General features: G+C 34.8%; 1 protein-coding gene across 1 annotated transcript in view; it reads right to left on the bottom strand.

The window, feature by feature from the left end:
• Positions 1–5,465: 5,465 nt before the first annotated feature.
• Positions 5,466–17,168, bottom strand: part of ELOVL4 (ELOVL fatty acid elongase 4) — a 33,443-nt gene continuing 21,740 nt past the window's right edge. The window contains exons 2-6 of the mRNA XM_066358975.1: positions 16,374–16,561; positions 15,065–15,145; positions 12,027–12,198; positions 10,891–11,018; positions 5,466–7,514 (exon numbers count right to left, since the gene is read on the bottom strand). Of these exons, the coding sequence (XP_066215072.1) occupies positions 7,242–7,514; positions 10,891–11,018; positions 12,027–12,198; positions 15,065–15,145; positions 16,374–16,561 (842 nt within the window). The 3' untranslated portion in view covers positions 5,466–7,241. The remainder of the gene's footprint in view (positions 7,515–10,890; positions 11,019–12,026; positions 12,199–15,064; positions 15,146–16,373; positions 16,562–17,168) is intronic.

Here is a 17,168-nt window from a genome sequence, read left to right as displayed (position 1 = left end):
AGCTATGTGATATAAGAGGGCCTCTTACGGTAGCAAATTTCAAACATGAGCTAATTTTGTTTCTATAAACTCCGCAGGGTAATCAGAAGCAGCCGTCTCATCCAATCTGTATATTCCTTGTTTCCGTCGCAACATTACCATACAGCAGCACTTGTCTGTCACAGGCTTTAGCTTCAGCAGCTACAGCAGTTCCCCTTATCCGCACTTTCACATTCAGCGGTTTCAGTTACCCGTTGTAAACCACAGTCCAAAAATATTAAATAAAAGATTTCAGAAATAAACAATTCATAAATTTTAAATTGCTAACCATTCTGAGTAGCATGATGAAATCTTGCACTCCTTCCATCCCTGAATGTGAACCATCCCTCTGTTCAATATCTCTACACTGTACACATTTCCTGTCCTTTAATCATTTAGTAGCATCTCTCGGTTATTAGTTCTGCTGCCATGATATGCCAGTGCTTGTGTTCAAGTAATCCTTATTTCACTTAATAATGAGCCCAAAGCACAAGCGTGATGATGCTAGCAATCCACAATGCCACGGAGAAGCCATAAAGTGCTTCCTTTAAGTGAAAAGGTCGTTTTTGACTTAAGGGGGAAAAAACCATGCTGAGGTTGCTGAGATGTAGAGTAAGAACAAATCTTCTATCAGTGAAATTGTGAAGAAGAAAAATTCATGCTAGTTTTGCTGTCGCACCTCAACTTGCAAAAGTTACAGCCACAGTGTATGATAAATGCTTAGTTAACGTAGAAAAGCCATGAATTTGTGGGTGGAGGATGAACAGAAAATGTGTTCCTGTTGATGGCATGTTGAGAAAGAATGCTTTTAGCCTGTACGAAGACTTCAGCAAGGGACCCCCTGAAATAAGCAATACCAGCCATTTGTTGCCAGATTGCCAGTAAGGAATGGTCACAGAGATTCAGGAGTAGGATAGGACAGCAAAATACAAAAATTGCTAGAGAGAGAGAGAGAGAGAGAGAGAGAGAAAGGGAAAGAGGGACGGAAGGAGCATTCACATAAATTTTATTACAGTAATTGTTATAATTGTTCTATTTTATCATTAACTATTGTTCTTAATTTCTTATTGTGCCTAATTTACAAATTAAACTTTATCATAGGTATGTATGGACAGGAAAAAGCATAGTATGTATAGAGTTCAGTACTACCTATGGCTTCAGGCAGATTTACTGGAGATCTTGGACCATATCCCTAACGAATAGGGGGGACTACTATATTTCATTCTAGGTAACTGTAGGTGAAAATTCAACTATTTGCTACATGGAATATAGTATCCATTTTCCCACTGCTCATGAAATTATCATTCAATTAGGTCAGATAACCAATCCAATCCCATATTATTGTCTTTGGAAGTTGACTTCTTGATTAAATTTTGGTGCTCAATACTTAATTAGGTAGGGGTCCCTCCCTGAAATAGATATTAATCAAGGTATTTCAAATAGAAAGGGCGTTAATGCAAAGAATTAGATGCTTATAAGATTATTGGTAATTTGGAAGAGTGAAAGTCAGAAGCCACCCTTAGTCTTTGACTTCAAATTCATATGACCACATCTGTCATGATTGCTATCAATATTACCACTGCCTGCATTCACAAAATTCAAAAAAAATTGGTATCAAGATATTGCAATATGTAGTTCCGCTATTGTCAGCACTTATACCTGTAAAAGCCCATTTATATAATTATATTACTGTAGAATGATGGCATCCACCTCCTTTCTGCCTTCCAAAATGTCCTAAGTGCCTCACACTTTAAACCTAAATTTGTGAGAGAATCCGAGCAATGTAATTTTTAGTTCTCCAGATGCTGTAATACTGGGAATGGAAGGAGAGAGAATGTATCATGGAAATAAAAACAGATTTGTCAAGCCAATAAATATCTAGCACAGTAACCTAAAGATGGTTTTTGGAAGAGGTTAACATTTAAGGTAGATTCTAGGATGTGACTCCAAATCTCAACTCTAATTAGAAATGTGTCCCCTGCCTGACCTGGTGGTGGCACACCTTGGTGTTGACTTGGGACACTGAGGACCCAAGTTCAAAACCCTGAGGTCACTGGCTTGAGCACAGGCTCACCAGCTTGCGTGTGGGGTCTCTGGCTTGAGCGTGGGATCATAGACATGACACCATGGTCACTGGCTTGAAGCCCAATGTCACTGGCTTGAGCAAGGGGTCACTGGCTCAGCTGGAGCCCCCCAATCAAGGCACATAAGCGAAAGCAATGCATGAATAACTAAAGTGCTGCAACTATGAGTTGATGCTTCTCATCTCTCTCCCTTCCTATCTCTTTCTCCTTCGGGAAGGAAGGAATGAAGGAAGGAAGGAAGGAAGGAAGGAAGGAAGGAAGGGAGGGAGGGAGGGAGGGAGGGAGGGAGGGAGGGAGGGAGGGAGGGAGGAAGGATTCCCTAAATTCATCTTTTGTTTCACAAGCTCCTATACTCCTTTTCTTTCTGGAAAAAAGACCAGATACCACTGTTACAAGCATGTAATAATGACAGTAATGACTCAAGCATAATGAGAACACTTAAGTGTTTTGAATAAGTATGGCTTTGTTAAGCAATTATTCTTTCATGACCATATAACATCTTTAAATTTTCACTATGAGAATCAACTCAAAATATTTGAAATCCAACTGTATATATACAGCTGTTAAACCCTAACTATATAACATGTTTATTAAAATGTAAATATTGTATTTGATTCCAGATTAATTACAACACAAGCCACATTCAAAGATGAGGTGTGAATGTCACTATCATCATGCTACCCTACCATGCAAGACTCATAAATCTACCCACCCTCTCATTACCAAATAGCTAGATAATCACTGATCTTGAAAGACTGGTTCCTAGGATAGCTTCCTCACAGGGAGGGGAAACTCAGTTTAAATATAATGCATTAGGGATAACAAAGAAGGAATTTCAGCTGGATGGTTTCCTTTTTCCCCACGGCAAATTCTAAGAAAAAAAAATTTAAACTGAGAAGAGCAATCTAACTGGCTTCTCCAAAATTGCAAATTAAAAAAAAAGGGGGGGGAGGGATTTAGGGATACCTGGGGTCTGTCAGAGTATATTGCCAGAGCATATGGACTATGCATAAGGACAGATAAAATACCCTCAAATCAGTCTTATATGTAAATTGGGAAATACGCAGTAATCTCAAGACCTTATCTTTTTAGAAATGTCTCTACTAAAACTTCCAAGACTTTTAGTTTTAGAATGGCTTTTAATTTGGACTTAGTCTCTGTATGTATGTTCAATTATAGTATGATCTTCTGATAGCTGCATTAGATTATTATATACGGCTCACAAAAATGAGGGGTTATTTCAAAATGAACATAAAGCGATAAAATATCCCATTTTTGTGAGCAGTTATAATTAGGGAGATAGATATCAAGTGATGTGTTTCAGCATATATTATATTTATTCTCAAAGGAGATACTACGTTAAGGACACATTCCCTGGGAAAACTTCACCTATAAGAATGGGAAAAATAAAATTGTAGTTGAATTTCTATTTAAAACCAGATGTATCTCCAAGGAATGAAGGTATGAGGGAAAATGTGTTCACATGTGGACATGTAAACATGATTTTGTGTTAAAAAAAAAGGGAAAGAAAAAAGACCTAAGATAAGGGCTTTTTAAAAAAAGTTTAATTTCTCAAAGGATGTAGCAAAACTTAGACCTCTAAGTCTAAAGGAACTTCAAGGGATAATTCAGATTATCCCTTACCCATCCAGAATTCCTGTTAATCATCTAAAGACAGCTTTGACCACCTTCTCCTAAGTCACAGTGCTCTTTTAGTGAGTGATGTGTTCTAGATTCTGTCTTCATCTGGTATTAGTTACTATATATCAATTTTTTTTTAATTTAGATCTCTGAATCCCCTTAAGGAATAAAGGAATTGTTCCATCCTACCATTTTTAAAACTTTAAAAAATAACAAAATAAAAAGCTGTGCCTTCCCTCTGTATTTTATATTAAAAAAACCAGCTTCTAATACTTGTATGATTTGCAGAGTTTTGCAACAAGAAATCGGTTTCTATTTCTCCAACTTTTCACAACTCTACTTCTGGTTCAGATATCATCTGTCTAAAATACCTAAGATTAAACATGAATTCCAAAATACACTATTAAGGACTTGTTCTCCAAAGTCCTTTACTTCGTCAAAACGGCTTGCACGCAGAGTGGCAGGTGACCAATCTCATTTACACAGGTTTTATGCTTCCTGCTCAGACGCTGGGCTCTTGTCTATGGAGCTCAGCATCACGGGCCTCTCAGCTCTGCAGTCCTACTTCAATGCAGCCGGTAGGACCCTAAGTCTAAGACCCCACGTCTGCACTGAGCGCCTACATCTGCAGTCACCTCTTTCTCAGTAAGGGCAGCTACGGATGCCGCTGGCTGTGAGGAAGGCTGTGGTCAGGGAAGCACGGAGACAGTGTGACCAGCTCAGCGTGATGTGGCATCTTAATGAGGGTGAGATTCCTAAGTTCAGCACCAACAGTCAGTACATAATGCCTGAATTGTTCTATTACCAAAAGAGTAAGACAGCAAGAATCACTTCTACTTCTTGATTCTTATTCATGTAACTGAGCTGCACGTATGAAACTAACCTGAAAATTAGAATATTCCCAATAAACAACAAACCATAGTAAGATTTTATGTTCTAAACTGTGAATATAATCATTCATATAAAAATATTTTTTGAAAGCCTAGAGAGTGTGTAAAAAGAGAGAAAAAGAGAATGACTAAATTAATGCTAATCCTGAAATTAGTCACCAGTCAGTGTTCATCAGCAAACCAGTCAAAAGAAACACAGAAAAAAGAGCTACTGTCCTCAATTCTTTTGGAAAACGCCATTGCAAATATTTAGTAAAATCCCTGTTTTCTACCTAAGAAAATGTTTCTGTAGTGACAAAGTTTTAGCAAAAAGCAAATGTGTTCCTCCTTCACCGATTTTTGGGTATGAGGCCTGCAATTTAGTAGAATGGTAGAGATATTATGAAAGCTACTAGAAAAAGCTGTATTTATCAAATTTTAAAAACCATCCATGATACAGAACCTTATGGTCTAGTGGGAACTGAATGATTTAAACATGTGAACAAAAAGAGCTCCTACACTTTATTTTCTGGCGTACACACACACACACACAGAGCACTGAATTAAGTGTTAGAGCTTCCATTTGAAATGACATGTAAGATTAATTTAGCGGGGAATGTTCTGCTTTGTGTCTGGATCTAAAAGCTCTTCCACAGGTGACTGATTTTTAAAAGAAAACTATGCTACCATAAAATTTTTTTTTTTTACCAGAAATTGTAAACACCCAAGTTCTAGATTCATTTCTTTTCTGCATTTGAAATTGGCAGAATTTAGCATATTATTAACAACTGAATCAAATAAATACCCATCTAGCAGATAATTTATAATATAATAAACTGATTAACAAAAAATATCATTTTTCCCACAGCAGAAGTATATTTATTGTGCTGAAATCAGGTAGCAGGGAATGAATAGCTCTGGGGAACCAGTACAGAATGTTCACAAAGATTTACAAATCTCTAGTCATTACACACTGAGCAGCAAAAACACAGGTAGTGAATCCTCTTAGACCAATTAGCGAATTTTCTGTAATTCTCATGACTGCATGCCTTTGTAAGGGGGGGGTGTGATTTTAATGCACAATAAATATTTTACAGTTTACAAATATTCTGAAATAGTAGGTCTGCACAAACAACATATATCCTGCACATGCAGTTTTGACATCTTGAGATACTCAGAAATATTCATGCTTTTTTATTGGTCATATTTTCTCTTCCCATAATGATCCCTGTGCGACACCTCTAACAATCCAACCTATGTAATAAGACACTGTACAACTTCTCTTTCTTAGTGAATTTCCAGTTGTTCACTTATATCACATGAAATACTTCATTTGTAAATAGCATATTTAACTTTTTTTTTCTGACTACTCCCACTTTGACTCATTTGTGTCTTAACAGTAAATGCCTTTTAACAACCAAGCATTGAATTTAATGATCTTTAGCACCAAGAAGTCAAGAATATTGCACCAAAATGAGTTTATACTTCATATCTAGTTAATAAATTAGATCTTGCAACTCTGTCACAGGAAAATATCACCCCAAAATTAAACACATTGAAAGAGAAGAATAGTTTCACAGAAAAGTTTGGTGTAAGTCATTTGTAAAAAAAGAAAAAAAAAATACCAGTGGATTTGAAAGTGAACATTTAAATTTACATTAGAGGACTCCTTGATTTTTTTAATTAAAATTTATTTAATTTTAAATGTTCTTTCCAACAGAAGAGGTAGGTATATTTCCACATATGAAAAATCGCTAACAGCCACAAATCAAAACATTAAGTCTGATAAAAGTCAACATACTGTCTCCTAAAAGCACATTAATGTCACTATTTTATGATGTTACTAATAAAGACATGAGTTGTTTCATGTTCCAATCAGACAATAATCTTAATTTTCATAATACAGTTCTGAGAGTAACAGAAGTATTAAAGGCTGCCTTTTCATCACAAAAACTGCTGCCCACAGTGATTTGTGCCACAAGTCACGGTGACCTCTGGGTCGCCAGAAAGGATTTTACTGTAATTCTTTCTTATTTTCACCAACACCATCATCATCAAGCCTCTAAAAGTCTACAGAGATCATCAGATTTTAAAAATTTAATTAGAACCAAAAGGGTACATTCAGACTAGAGGGGGAGAGATTCGACCATTCCAGTCAGCAAATGAATTCAAATGTGCAAATTTTAAAGTATCTGAATTTCTAGTTTTGAACCAGAAAATGGAAGGTAACTGATTTTAATCAGCAGGTAATTAGTAATTTAGCCAAAAAACTCATAACAACTGTGTTTCTGTGATCATCAGACAGAAGAATGACTGTATAGAAGATACATGAAAAATCTCATGCATTAGACAAACATGTGAACAGAGGGAGAGCCTCCAAAGTCACATAATAATTGCTTTGGTTTGGACAACATCAAAGCTAATAAAAAAAATGTTTAAAATAAAAACTTCATAAATAAAACATCTGGGTACCGTATTTAACACTTGACTCAATCTAAAGGTTACTGATGCAGAGGAGCACATTTGCCTTTTCTCCCCACCCTCAAACCCTCATTTGCTTCTGTTTTCCCTGAAATTTTATGAAATGGGAGCTTCCTCCCTATCAACAACAGTTAAGGCCCAGTTCAATTTACTCTCCTTTTGCTTTTCCATTTTTATGTTTTTTTCCATTTTCTATCACCAGTTTTCCTGATTTGTTCACACCGTTGGCTGAAATACCATTCGCAGCTGTTTTCCCAGGTTTTGATTTCTTAGGTTCATTGTATGTCTGAATGTAGAAGTTGAGGAAGAGGAAGATGAAGCTGATGGCGTAGATAATCAGACCCCAGTGCATCCACTTTGGGAAGGGGCAGTCAGTGTAGAGAGACAGCGTGGTGTGCCCAATGGTCACGAAGAACTGAACCTGAAACACAGAATCAATGCGTAGTAAATAGTAAACAACTTCAGAATCTTCTGTATAGCTAAGACAGGCCCAATTTCTGCCACACTGTGAATTCAGTAGGCCTGTGTCTCCCACACCTGGTTCTTTCTCCCTCGGGAAGCTGTTCAAACGCCATCTCTTCAGTATGACTTCCTGGTGACTGGGACTGGAGTGCCTCCACCCAGCTGGCCGTCACAATCCCAATAACCACAGGGTTTTTATTTTGTGCAGGATTTTATTTTCCTTTTCATAAGAATTATAGCTATCTGTGAACGGGGTCTTTTTCTCTCAAAATATTTTATTGTATTGTACTCACCTTCTTACTTTAATGAAGCACTTTATGGCTTCTCCTTGGCACATCCAAATTGCTTGCATCACTACTCTTGTGCTTTGGGACCATTATTAGGTAAAATAAGGATTTATTGGGCTCAGTGTGGAACTGAGCAGGGGAAACGTCCAAACTTAGATTCTTGTTAGGTAAAGGAGAGTTGGATCAGATACCCAATATTTGCGTTTTTTCGGGAAACTGCCTGATAGGTGGTTTCCACCTCACCTGTCTCATATTGCTGATAGGACTCAGCATCCTCAAAATGCCTGAGCACCATTGAAAAAAAAGAGTTCTTTGTTATATTACATTGTATATATATGTAGGCATCCTTTTTTGTTCATTCATCCACCAATGGACCTTAGTGTGCTTCCAATACTTGGCTATTGCAAATATTGTATTAAAAATTGGAGTACATACATCTTTTTGAATTGTTGTTCTTCTTTTCTTTGAATAAATATCCATGAGTGGAAAAAAAAAAAGAATTATAGCTATCTGCAATTGTCTTTTGCATTTGATGACTTCTGGATCGCCCATCTTTACACTAGTATAGAACTCCAAAGGGCAGGCCCCTATGTTGCTATGATGATGAGTCCTGAACCTTTGACACAGTGTCCAGACTCAATGAGTAGCTGTTGGATAATGCTGAATAATGTTCTCTAGTGAGAGGGAGTGTGAGTGGCCTCAGAGAGTGAAGTGAGAGGACTGGAGTCTCTTCAGTTTGGTGCTGTCCCCATCTTTAGACTTATTTCTTTCCACAAAATTGTCAACAAGCTGGTTTATACTCTTTTAAAAATAAACTTCTTACAGAATAGCAGACAGATTATAGGCATTTGAATTAATACTACCCTTTAAAAACTAAGATCTTTGGTAAAATTTAGTAGTTAGTTGAGAATAAGTACAAAAAGAATCTCTTTCAACTTGAAGAGTTTTTAAAAGGAGAAAAGCCAAAATTAAGATGCTTTTAATTAAGAAGAGGCAAATCAGTTTAGATTCTATCAGTAAATAAGTGGCTCACAAAATAAAAACTATGAACTTCATGGAGTTCAAAAGTGTTAAGTTTTTACAAGATCGACCCACATGATTAACTGTTGTAAGAACTTATGGCTTGGAAATATGCTACCCTTCATAAAATTACTATCCTATTTGGAACAGACAATTGTGATTTTCTCTTTTAAGGATAACATTATCAGTATTATTATATTAAATATTATTAAAATAATTTCTTCCAGGTAAACCTCAAATTTGTATCACATGAAAAACTTTCCATGGCCAAATCCAAATTTTAAGAACTTTTGATTTCACAATGGTTCTTAGAATCTACCTCACCAAGAAAGGGTATGTATGTGGGTGTGGCATCATTCCAGGAGAGTCAAGTGCTGGCTCCAACAAAATAGCTATCAATAGTTCATGTGATTTTTGTCATCTCTTCATTTTCCTGGGACCATTTACTAATTAATTACTAAGAGGAATCACAAACTGTAAACAGCTTACACAAAAACTGAGGGCAGCATCCTGTAGCATTTTAGTTACAAATGAATCCTTCACACCCAGCATTCCCCAAAAGTTGTGTTTCCTGTTTGGTTAGCCAGCTGTTTAGCAACTGAAAGCTGAGATGGTAGTATTTCCAAATATGATTCCACTGATAAAATTGTGTACATGCTATGATTAAAGCAAATTATAATAAATTCCAAGGCTCGAAGACCAGCTACCAGGTTGGTTTTGGATTTCCAGTTTGATTGCTGGGCTGGTGCCTAGCTCGGCATGTTATTCCGAAGCACCCAGATGCTCTATGAAGTCCTCCTGGCATATGTGCCGGAAATTGTCTGCTTTAGCAACTAGGAATTGAAAACACCTAGCTCTGTTCCCCAAGAACTTCATGTTGGAGAATTAAAAAGAGTTCTCTGGTCCTTTTCCCTTCCTTTACCTCAACCCTTCTTTGGCTCTATGCTTTTGATTCAGCTTTTACATTCTAAATATTTGGGATTTGTTAACAAGAATTGAAAAATGGAACAGCAAACAGGATGAAGAAAGAAATAATAACATTTTAAGTAAAAAATTTTTAAATATATATGAAAGAAATTGTATTATTTTTCTAGTTATATATGAGCTCATGTATATACTTTGTGGTGTGCTTAGATCTTTACTCATTTACTTCACAGATATTTTTAAAGAATATTCCCCTTAAACAAGAGCTACCGTGTTTCCCCAAAAATAAGACAGTGTCTTATATAAATTTTTGTTCCTAAAGATGCACTAGGTCTTATTTTCAGGGGATGTCTTATTTTTCCATGAACAAGAATTCACATTTATTGTTGAACAAAAAATCAACATTTATTAATATACTGCAGTCATGTCATCACAAACATCAGCATAACCAGCCAAACTCTGAATTCCATCAAGAATTTCTTGGATTCTTTTACCATGTACAACAATCTAACCTGTTTCCCCCAAAATTAAGACAGTGTCTTATATTAATTTTTGCTCCTAAAGATGTATTAGATCAGTGGTTGGCAAACTGATTAGTCAACAGAGCCAAATATCAACAGTACAACGATTGAAATTTCTTTTGAGAGCCAAATATTTTAAATTTAAACTATATAGGTAGATACATTCCTTATCGAGGTAGTGCCCGCACGTGGTATTTTGTGGAAGAGCCACACTCAAGGGGCCAAAGAGCCGCATGTGGCTCATGAGCCGCAGTTTGCCGACCACTGCACAGGTCTTATTTTCAGGGGAGGCCTTTATTTCTAAGCTTGAAAAAAATTGCACTAGGACTTATTTTCGGGGGATGTCTTATTTTCGAGGAAACAGAGTAGTCTAATCTTTTAAAGACATTTAAAAAGCAAGTGGCCATAATCAGCAGGTCTATGAACAGGCTGCTCAGAGACAAGCAGCCTTAACTCCCACAGCTGGAGCATAAAGTTGAATTTGTAATAGAAAATTGTCTCAAATGACTCAACACTTTGCAATTAATAAACTCAAACATTTTCAGTGTTTCACTAGAAGAAACTTTAGAAGCATTTCACTCACCAGCTGCAACATGGTCAGGTATTTTTTCCACCAAAGATACTTCTGAATCCACTGGCCAAACGCAGTTAACCCATAGTATGAATACATAATCACATGGATAAAAGAATTCAGCTGGGCTCCAAAAAATGCTTCAGAAAAACAAATTTTATTAGACAATAAACCATTTAGATATGAAATAAATGAGTTAATTTTATTTTCTAACTCTTAACTTGAGTAAAGATTAGAAATAAAAGTTGTAAAATACTACTATTGAAAAAGCCTTCTCTTCAGATCATGGTAGGTATTTTTAAAGTTTAGATTCAGGCTTTTAACATATAAAAAATGTTCTTCACATGCAAAGGACTTGAAGGTAGTGAGCTTTCAAATGGGATACTCCAGTAGTTGAAGTAGGCCCTAATATATAACTATTGTCCATATTACTTTTTATTCTATTATTCTTTTGGGAACAAATCATGGTACATATAATGGTTTAAGTAAATTTCTAATTGCCTCATTATTGCCTTCAGATATGCCAATATACAGATCTATAAAAAAAATGCCCATTTCTTAGGCTTCTAAATAATTTTAAATGGAAAGTAGCAAGGTGAACGGTACTATAATGACTTGTACCATGGGTCCCCATCAGAGGAATGGTCTATTTTCAGCTCAGTATCAGAAATCATCTTCAATCTTCAGGCATCTGAAAAGCTTGAGGCAGATCTTAGCCATGCTGTAAATTCAGATGATCTTTAACATCAACAAAGCTGAATACAATTTCCTTTGAGTAAAAACCAACAGGCTGATATAAGGCCTATTTTAAGCAGGACTGGGCTCTCGCCTTGAACTGGAGATGGAGCCTTCAGACAGAGGAATTAGATCTTTGTTTCCTTTGGATCGGAACAACCAGAACTGCTCCCCATCAAAATATTTTCTACATCTAAAATTACTTTATGCTCATCTCTGGTGTTAAAGTAGTCAGACAAAAAGCTAAAGCTTTACTGTCCTCAAATTTTTTAAAAATGAAATTAATGCAGAAATAATTGATCATGAAAGCAAGTAACATTATAGACCAACTCAAATTCTCAGGTCCTCATTACTTTCCACCCAAAATGTTTACATAATTTAATACATGCAGATATGTTCCTGAAAATATTCACCTTGTCCTCCTGCGACCCACTTAATTCCAATCCACCACAATGTAAACATTGTACAGTGATGATATACATGAAGGAAGGAGACTTGGTTGTTTTTCTTCCTTAGGATAAAAAACACTGTGTCCAAATACTCAATTCCTTTAGATACAAAGTACCACCACAGAGCAGCAGCTATCTGCAAAAAGGAAGAAAAGCATGTTATAAAACACCAGAATGACATCATCATACTGTTTTCTACTCATTGTATTATGAGACCTAAGTAATTTTCACTACAGAAAATATACAAGAAATGAAATCATTTTTGCCTAAGTAGCTGTGAAATCAAGGCCTCTATCTATGGGGGGAAAACAGGAAAGACAAGAGCCTAAATCTGTACCGACTCTGTACCAACAATACAGAAAACTTTCATGTTACATAGCTGGATCCCTGTAGTACCAAACTGCTGAATACAGAGCTATAAACACATTCACATTGCTATTTTTCAATTTGGTAGAAAAACTGAGGTATTTCTTTTGTAAAGGTACTTCAATTGCTCATGCTTAGCCTATACTACATACACCTCAGGTATTCATGTGAGATCGTTTATGGGTAGCAACCATCTCTGTTAGTGTCTGTCTCTCTCATTTTAGCACATGCAACAAAGTACCTAATCACAGTAGTTTGCCTTAGGCAGTAAAATTTTTTAAATGATAGACTGAAGTAAACAAACAGAAACAATGAATATTTCCTAGGTCATAAATATAATCCTGCTTACATGAATAAGTCTTTTCTTTTCCTGGGCTCTAATTAAGACACCAGATGGTACAGAAAGATTACTATACATGCTGAGATTAAGAATCCAAGAATCCAGTGAGAGGTGACCTCTGGATATGTGTTTTAAAATATTTTACAAGAATTCTACTATACTAGTAACCTAAACTCAATTTTTTTTACATCAAGTATTTTCTGTCTGTGTCCTATGTACAAATAACAGAGAACATAACTGAATAAAGCTTTGTGTGGCAGGGGTTTGGCAGATTCAATCAGACAGGCCTGGATGTTTCAGAGTTGGCAGCTCCCTTCCTCATTTTACTCCTGCACCTATTGCATATCATGGTATCGTGGGCTTTTTTTTTTCTTTTGAAAAGAAAATGATATAAAGTATGGGGCACAGAGAAACTAAAGTTTGAATTTACAGGTACAAAATTATTTACTGAATACCCCTGGGTAAGAATATTGTTGAAAATTATAGAATTGGTTGAAAATAGGCTTGAAATAGTTTACTCACAGCGACACACTATGTAATATTCACTATTATGTTAGTACTTTAAGATAAAGTAACCATTTTGGCATAGTAAACTTTATCTAGAAGGTAAGAGATAACGTTTTATTTTCCCCCACCTCATCTGGGCCTCTAAATTAACCACAATTTTATGAAGAGTAATAAATAATTCCTATCTTTCATTTATAAATTGCATTAGATACCTCTGTGTAGCTACACCAAACTGCAAAGTGATATTCTTGGCTACGTAACAACAAACAGTAAAATATTTATTCTACTACATTTAATATTAAGAGGAGGAGAGAGAGAGAGGAAAACGTCAAATGCAATCTGTTGTGAATCTCTGGTTCTTTCTCCTCCTGGATTGCAGTTCTCACATAGCTAATTTCTTTAATTGTCTAAATAAAAAATATAATAAAAAAAATGTTTATGCATGCCAGGAGGGTAGATTCACAATTACCAGAGTAGTATTTTTAAACCTTTATCCTAAAAATATTAGTATGTTGTTCCACCCAAGGGGTTCTTCTCTTAAGTATACTCCTAAAAGAAAACAAGTTAAATACTTTTTCCTTTTCCTCTCTCCCAAACCAAGCAAGACCCCAGAAATCAGTTATACTCTGAAGGGGTTCTCTGACGATGTTTATCAGAAAGAAATTTTCTTTCTAGACAACAAGTCTAAGTAAAGCACTCCCCACATTCTCAGTCACATCACAGATCTTACTTTCTTGTTGAACATTTGTTTACATGACTACTGTTTGCCTCTCCCACCCTTCATTAGAATGTCACCTGCATAAAGGCAGGGTTCTCCTATCTCCTGTCTTTTCACCTTGTCCCCAATGCTGTTCACACTATCTGCACATGGTTGATGTTCAGTACACGTATACTGAATGTATAAAACGAATATGACAACCAATGAGGTGATTTTTTTCACTGACACATAAGTCTTCTAATAGGGAAATGAGGACATGGACATTAAAACAGTTTGATTATATTATCTAATCCTAATGCCACAAAGCTATTTTTTTTCAAGGGAAGCTACTACATATTATATTATTGCTACATATATTACATGTAACATAAAACAAGTTTATTTGTTTTATGTATATACAACCTTTAATATAAATCACAGTACACAGGAACAGTTTAATAAGTATCAAACTAATTATTTTATTAGTAGTAAATAATAAGTAAATTATTACTAGCTAATAAGTAAATTATTATTAGTAAATAATAAATTAACTTAATAATGTATTCTTTTTCCATTTGAGTAAATGGTACATAATTTTACTAATGTAGGTGACTGTAAAATAAAATATATCATTCTATTATTATTGCTTTATTTTTCTGCAAATATAATAAAAACTGAGTCTATATCTTTACAAACTGTGTTATACTTAATTCACTAAACATTTCATAATTTCTAAAACATTTGTTTTACCTCAGATTTTCTTAACAAAAACTTAGTCTCTTTATGATTTTTTATTCTTGACCAAACAAAACCAAAATCAAAAATATTTTTATACTAAACATGGATTTTTTTTCCCTACAGCATTGCATTCTAGTAATCCAACACGCATCCACTCTCGCACCACCAAAAGAAAGACATTGGAGGTATGAAAACAGATTTTTAATTATGTACTTAAAAAAGAAAAAGATAGCTTTACTGATTCAAAACAATCTAGTACACTTTTACCACTATATAAAAGTATGTCTTTTACAGACTAGATACTATAAACTTAGACCTACTTTGACTGATTAAGAGCATTTTTAATGTACTTACCCTGACTTCATTAACATTATTAGAATAATCCACACTCTGGCAAATATAGCTATATCCTGCATTATATGATCCCATGAATAACTGGAAAAAAGGGAATAATATTCGGGGTAAAGTTTTAGTAGATACAGCATTTAAAAAAACCACTAAATACAATATGTAATCGTTGAAATTATTTTTTTTTCTATTTTTTGTTTTTTGTGCCCCTCTCCTCCCCCTGAAATTATTTTTAAAAGCAATATTATCTTAAAATTTTCAAAGGCATTAAACATTTAATGTGTTGGAAAATTTAAACTTTACTGTCAAATTATTCTCAAACTGAAATCTCAGTTAAAAATCACATGTAACTAACTTTTAGACTGTGATATCAATCCTATCTATTCCACAATATTAAGAGAAATTTTGATTGAACATGACTCAGATCTAAGAATTGCACTGATTTCTATTCTTGATCCAGAGTGGTTTGTATCTAACAAATTGGGTAAAAGTACCAATAAATTAGTTTTTTTTTAACAAGTTGAGAATCTATAGCCTAAGCTGTCAAAGAAAGATTTTTTAAAAAGGAGAGGACTATTTATTTTCCTACCACCACCAGTGCAGTTCTCTGGGTTCATACACAATGCTAATAAGGAGTCTTTTGGGAAATGAATTCCTTTCACTCTCAAGTTAAATAATGGCTGTGTCAATCTAGCCTTTAGGATGTCCCTTCAAAATGTCACAGAGAATTTGCAGTGCCCAGAAAATAATACAATAATTAGTAGTAATAGCTGTATAACAGTTAACTCATTTTAGTTCCAATCCAAAATACAATGATATTATATAATAAGATTTAGTTTGAAATAGGTATTTTATATCTGCATATTTTGATCAGTTACAAACCTAAAGCTTTTGAGTAATAATTATAAATAAATATGTCAACTATTTTAATGTTGAATGCTTAACATGTGCTAACACTATACAAAAACTATCTCACATTTATCTCTGATACCCTAGAAGGGTAGGTATTTCCCCCAATTTAAGGGGAAATGGGTCTCAGAAAAGTTAATTAACTTCCGATGTCAAAACAGCTCAAAAGGGTTATTTTAGAATCCGGTCTGTCTGCTTAAAAATTTCATTTTAAACACCTGTCCTATCATTATGTAGGTTTTATATCTTTGTTATCCAAAAATGAAAAATGTCAATAATATAAAATTTAGTTTTAGAGTACTAACAGTTATCTTGGGGTACAATGTTACAATGATGGCTTTACATATCCTAATTTTTAAATTTCCATTAACCCTGGGGAATTATAAAGTGCATTTAGTAAACCTACCTCTCTGAAAATAAAAAGATTAAGCAAAACCATCCCAAAATTATAGATAATGAGCACCAAGCGCATCTGAAAAGGTTCTCGGGCCTTCATCCATTTTGGACCCAGCCACACGAACAGGAGATAAAGAGTACTTATACAAAGCGTTGTCCATGGAGACTGCATTAGAGGCCAATTTTCCACGCGTTTATCTACAGAGAGAACAGAAGAACATAAAATTCATTAGACAATACATGTTTCACAAAATAAACTTATTAGGAATTATGTTTCAACTTAGTTCTCCTAATTTAACCCAACAAAAATGCACAGCATAAAAACCGAGGAAACAAGACTGATTCTTGTGAGCAGCTCATCACATCTGGCACACATTATGTTTTATAGAGAACCCAGAAAACAAAGACAAGAAATAATGCTCACTAAAATATACAACAAACTTAGAATGAGATGAAAAGTTAATGAAAGACTTCACAGACAGAAAATAAATAAAAAGGGAGAAAGTTGTCTTCCATATTAAACACATGAAATTTATCAGTGCAATTGGAAGCTGCTTCCTCCTATGTCTAAAACTATGTCTGAAACAGAAAAGAATAATTAAACTGAAGAGGTGTGGGCCAATGAAAGCCATTTCCTGGAGCATAGTAATATTCTGGGAATTAACTTAGAAATCATTACAGTTCTATAATTTATTTAAATGATAATCATCATACTCAAGACATTTTTCTTTTTCCATGAGAACAAGTCTCTATTTTTTACCCATGAATATAACCAATTTATGTGCTTTTTTCTAAAGCTATAAGT

The sequence above is a fragment of the Saccopteryx leptura genome, chromosome 1, assembly GCF_036850995.1.
Source record: "Saccopteryx leptura isolate mSacLep1 chromosome 1, mSacLep1_pri_phased_curated, whole genome shotgun sequence".
NCBI lineage: Eukaryota > Metazoa > Chordata > Mammalia > Chiroptera > Emballonuridae > Saccopteryx > Saccopteryx leptura.
The sequence above is the reverse complement of the archived record's forward strand: the minus strand, read 5'-3'. Positions and strand labels throughout refer to the sequence as shown.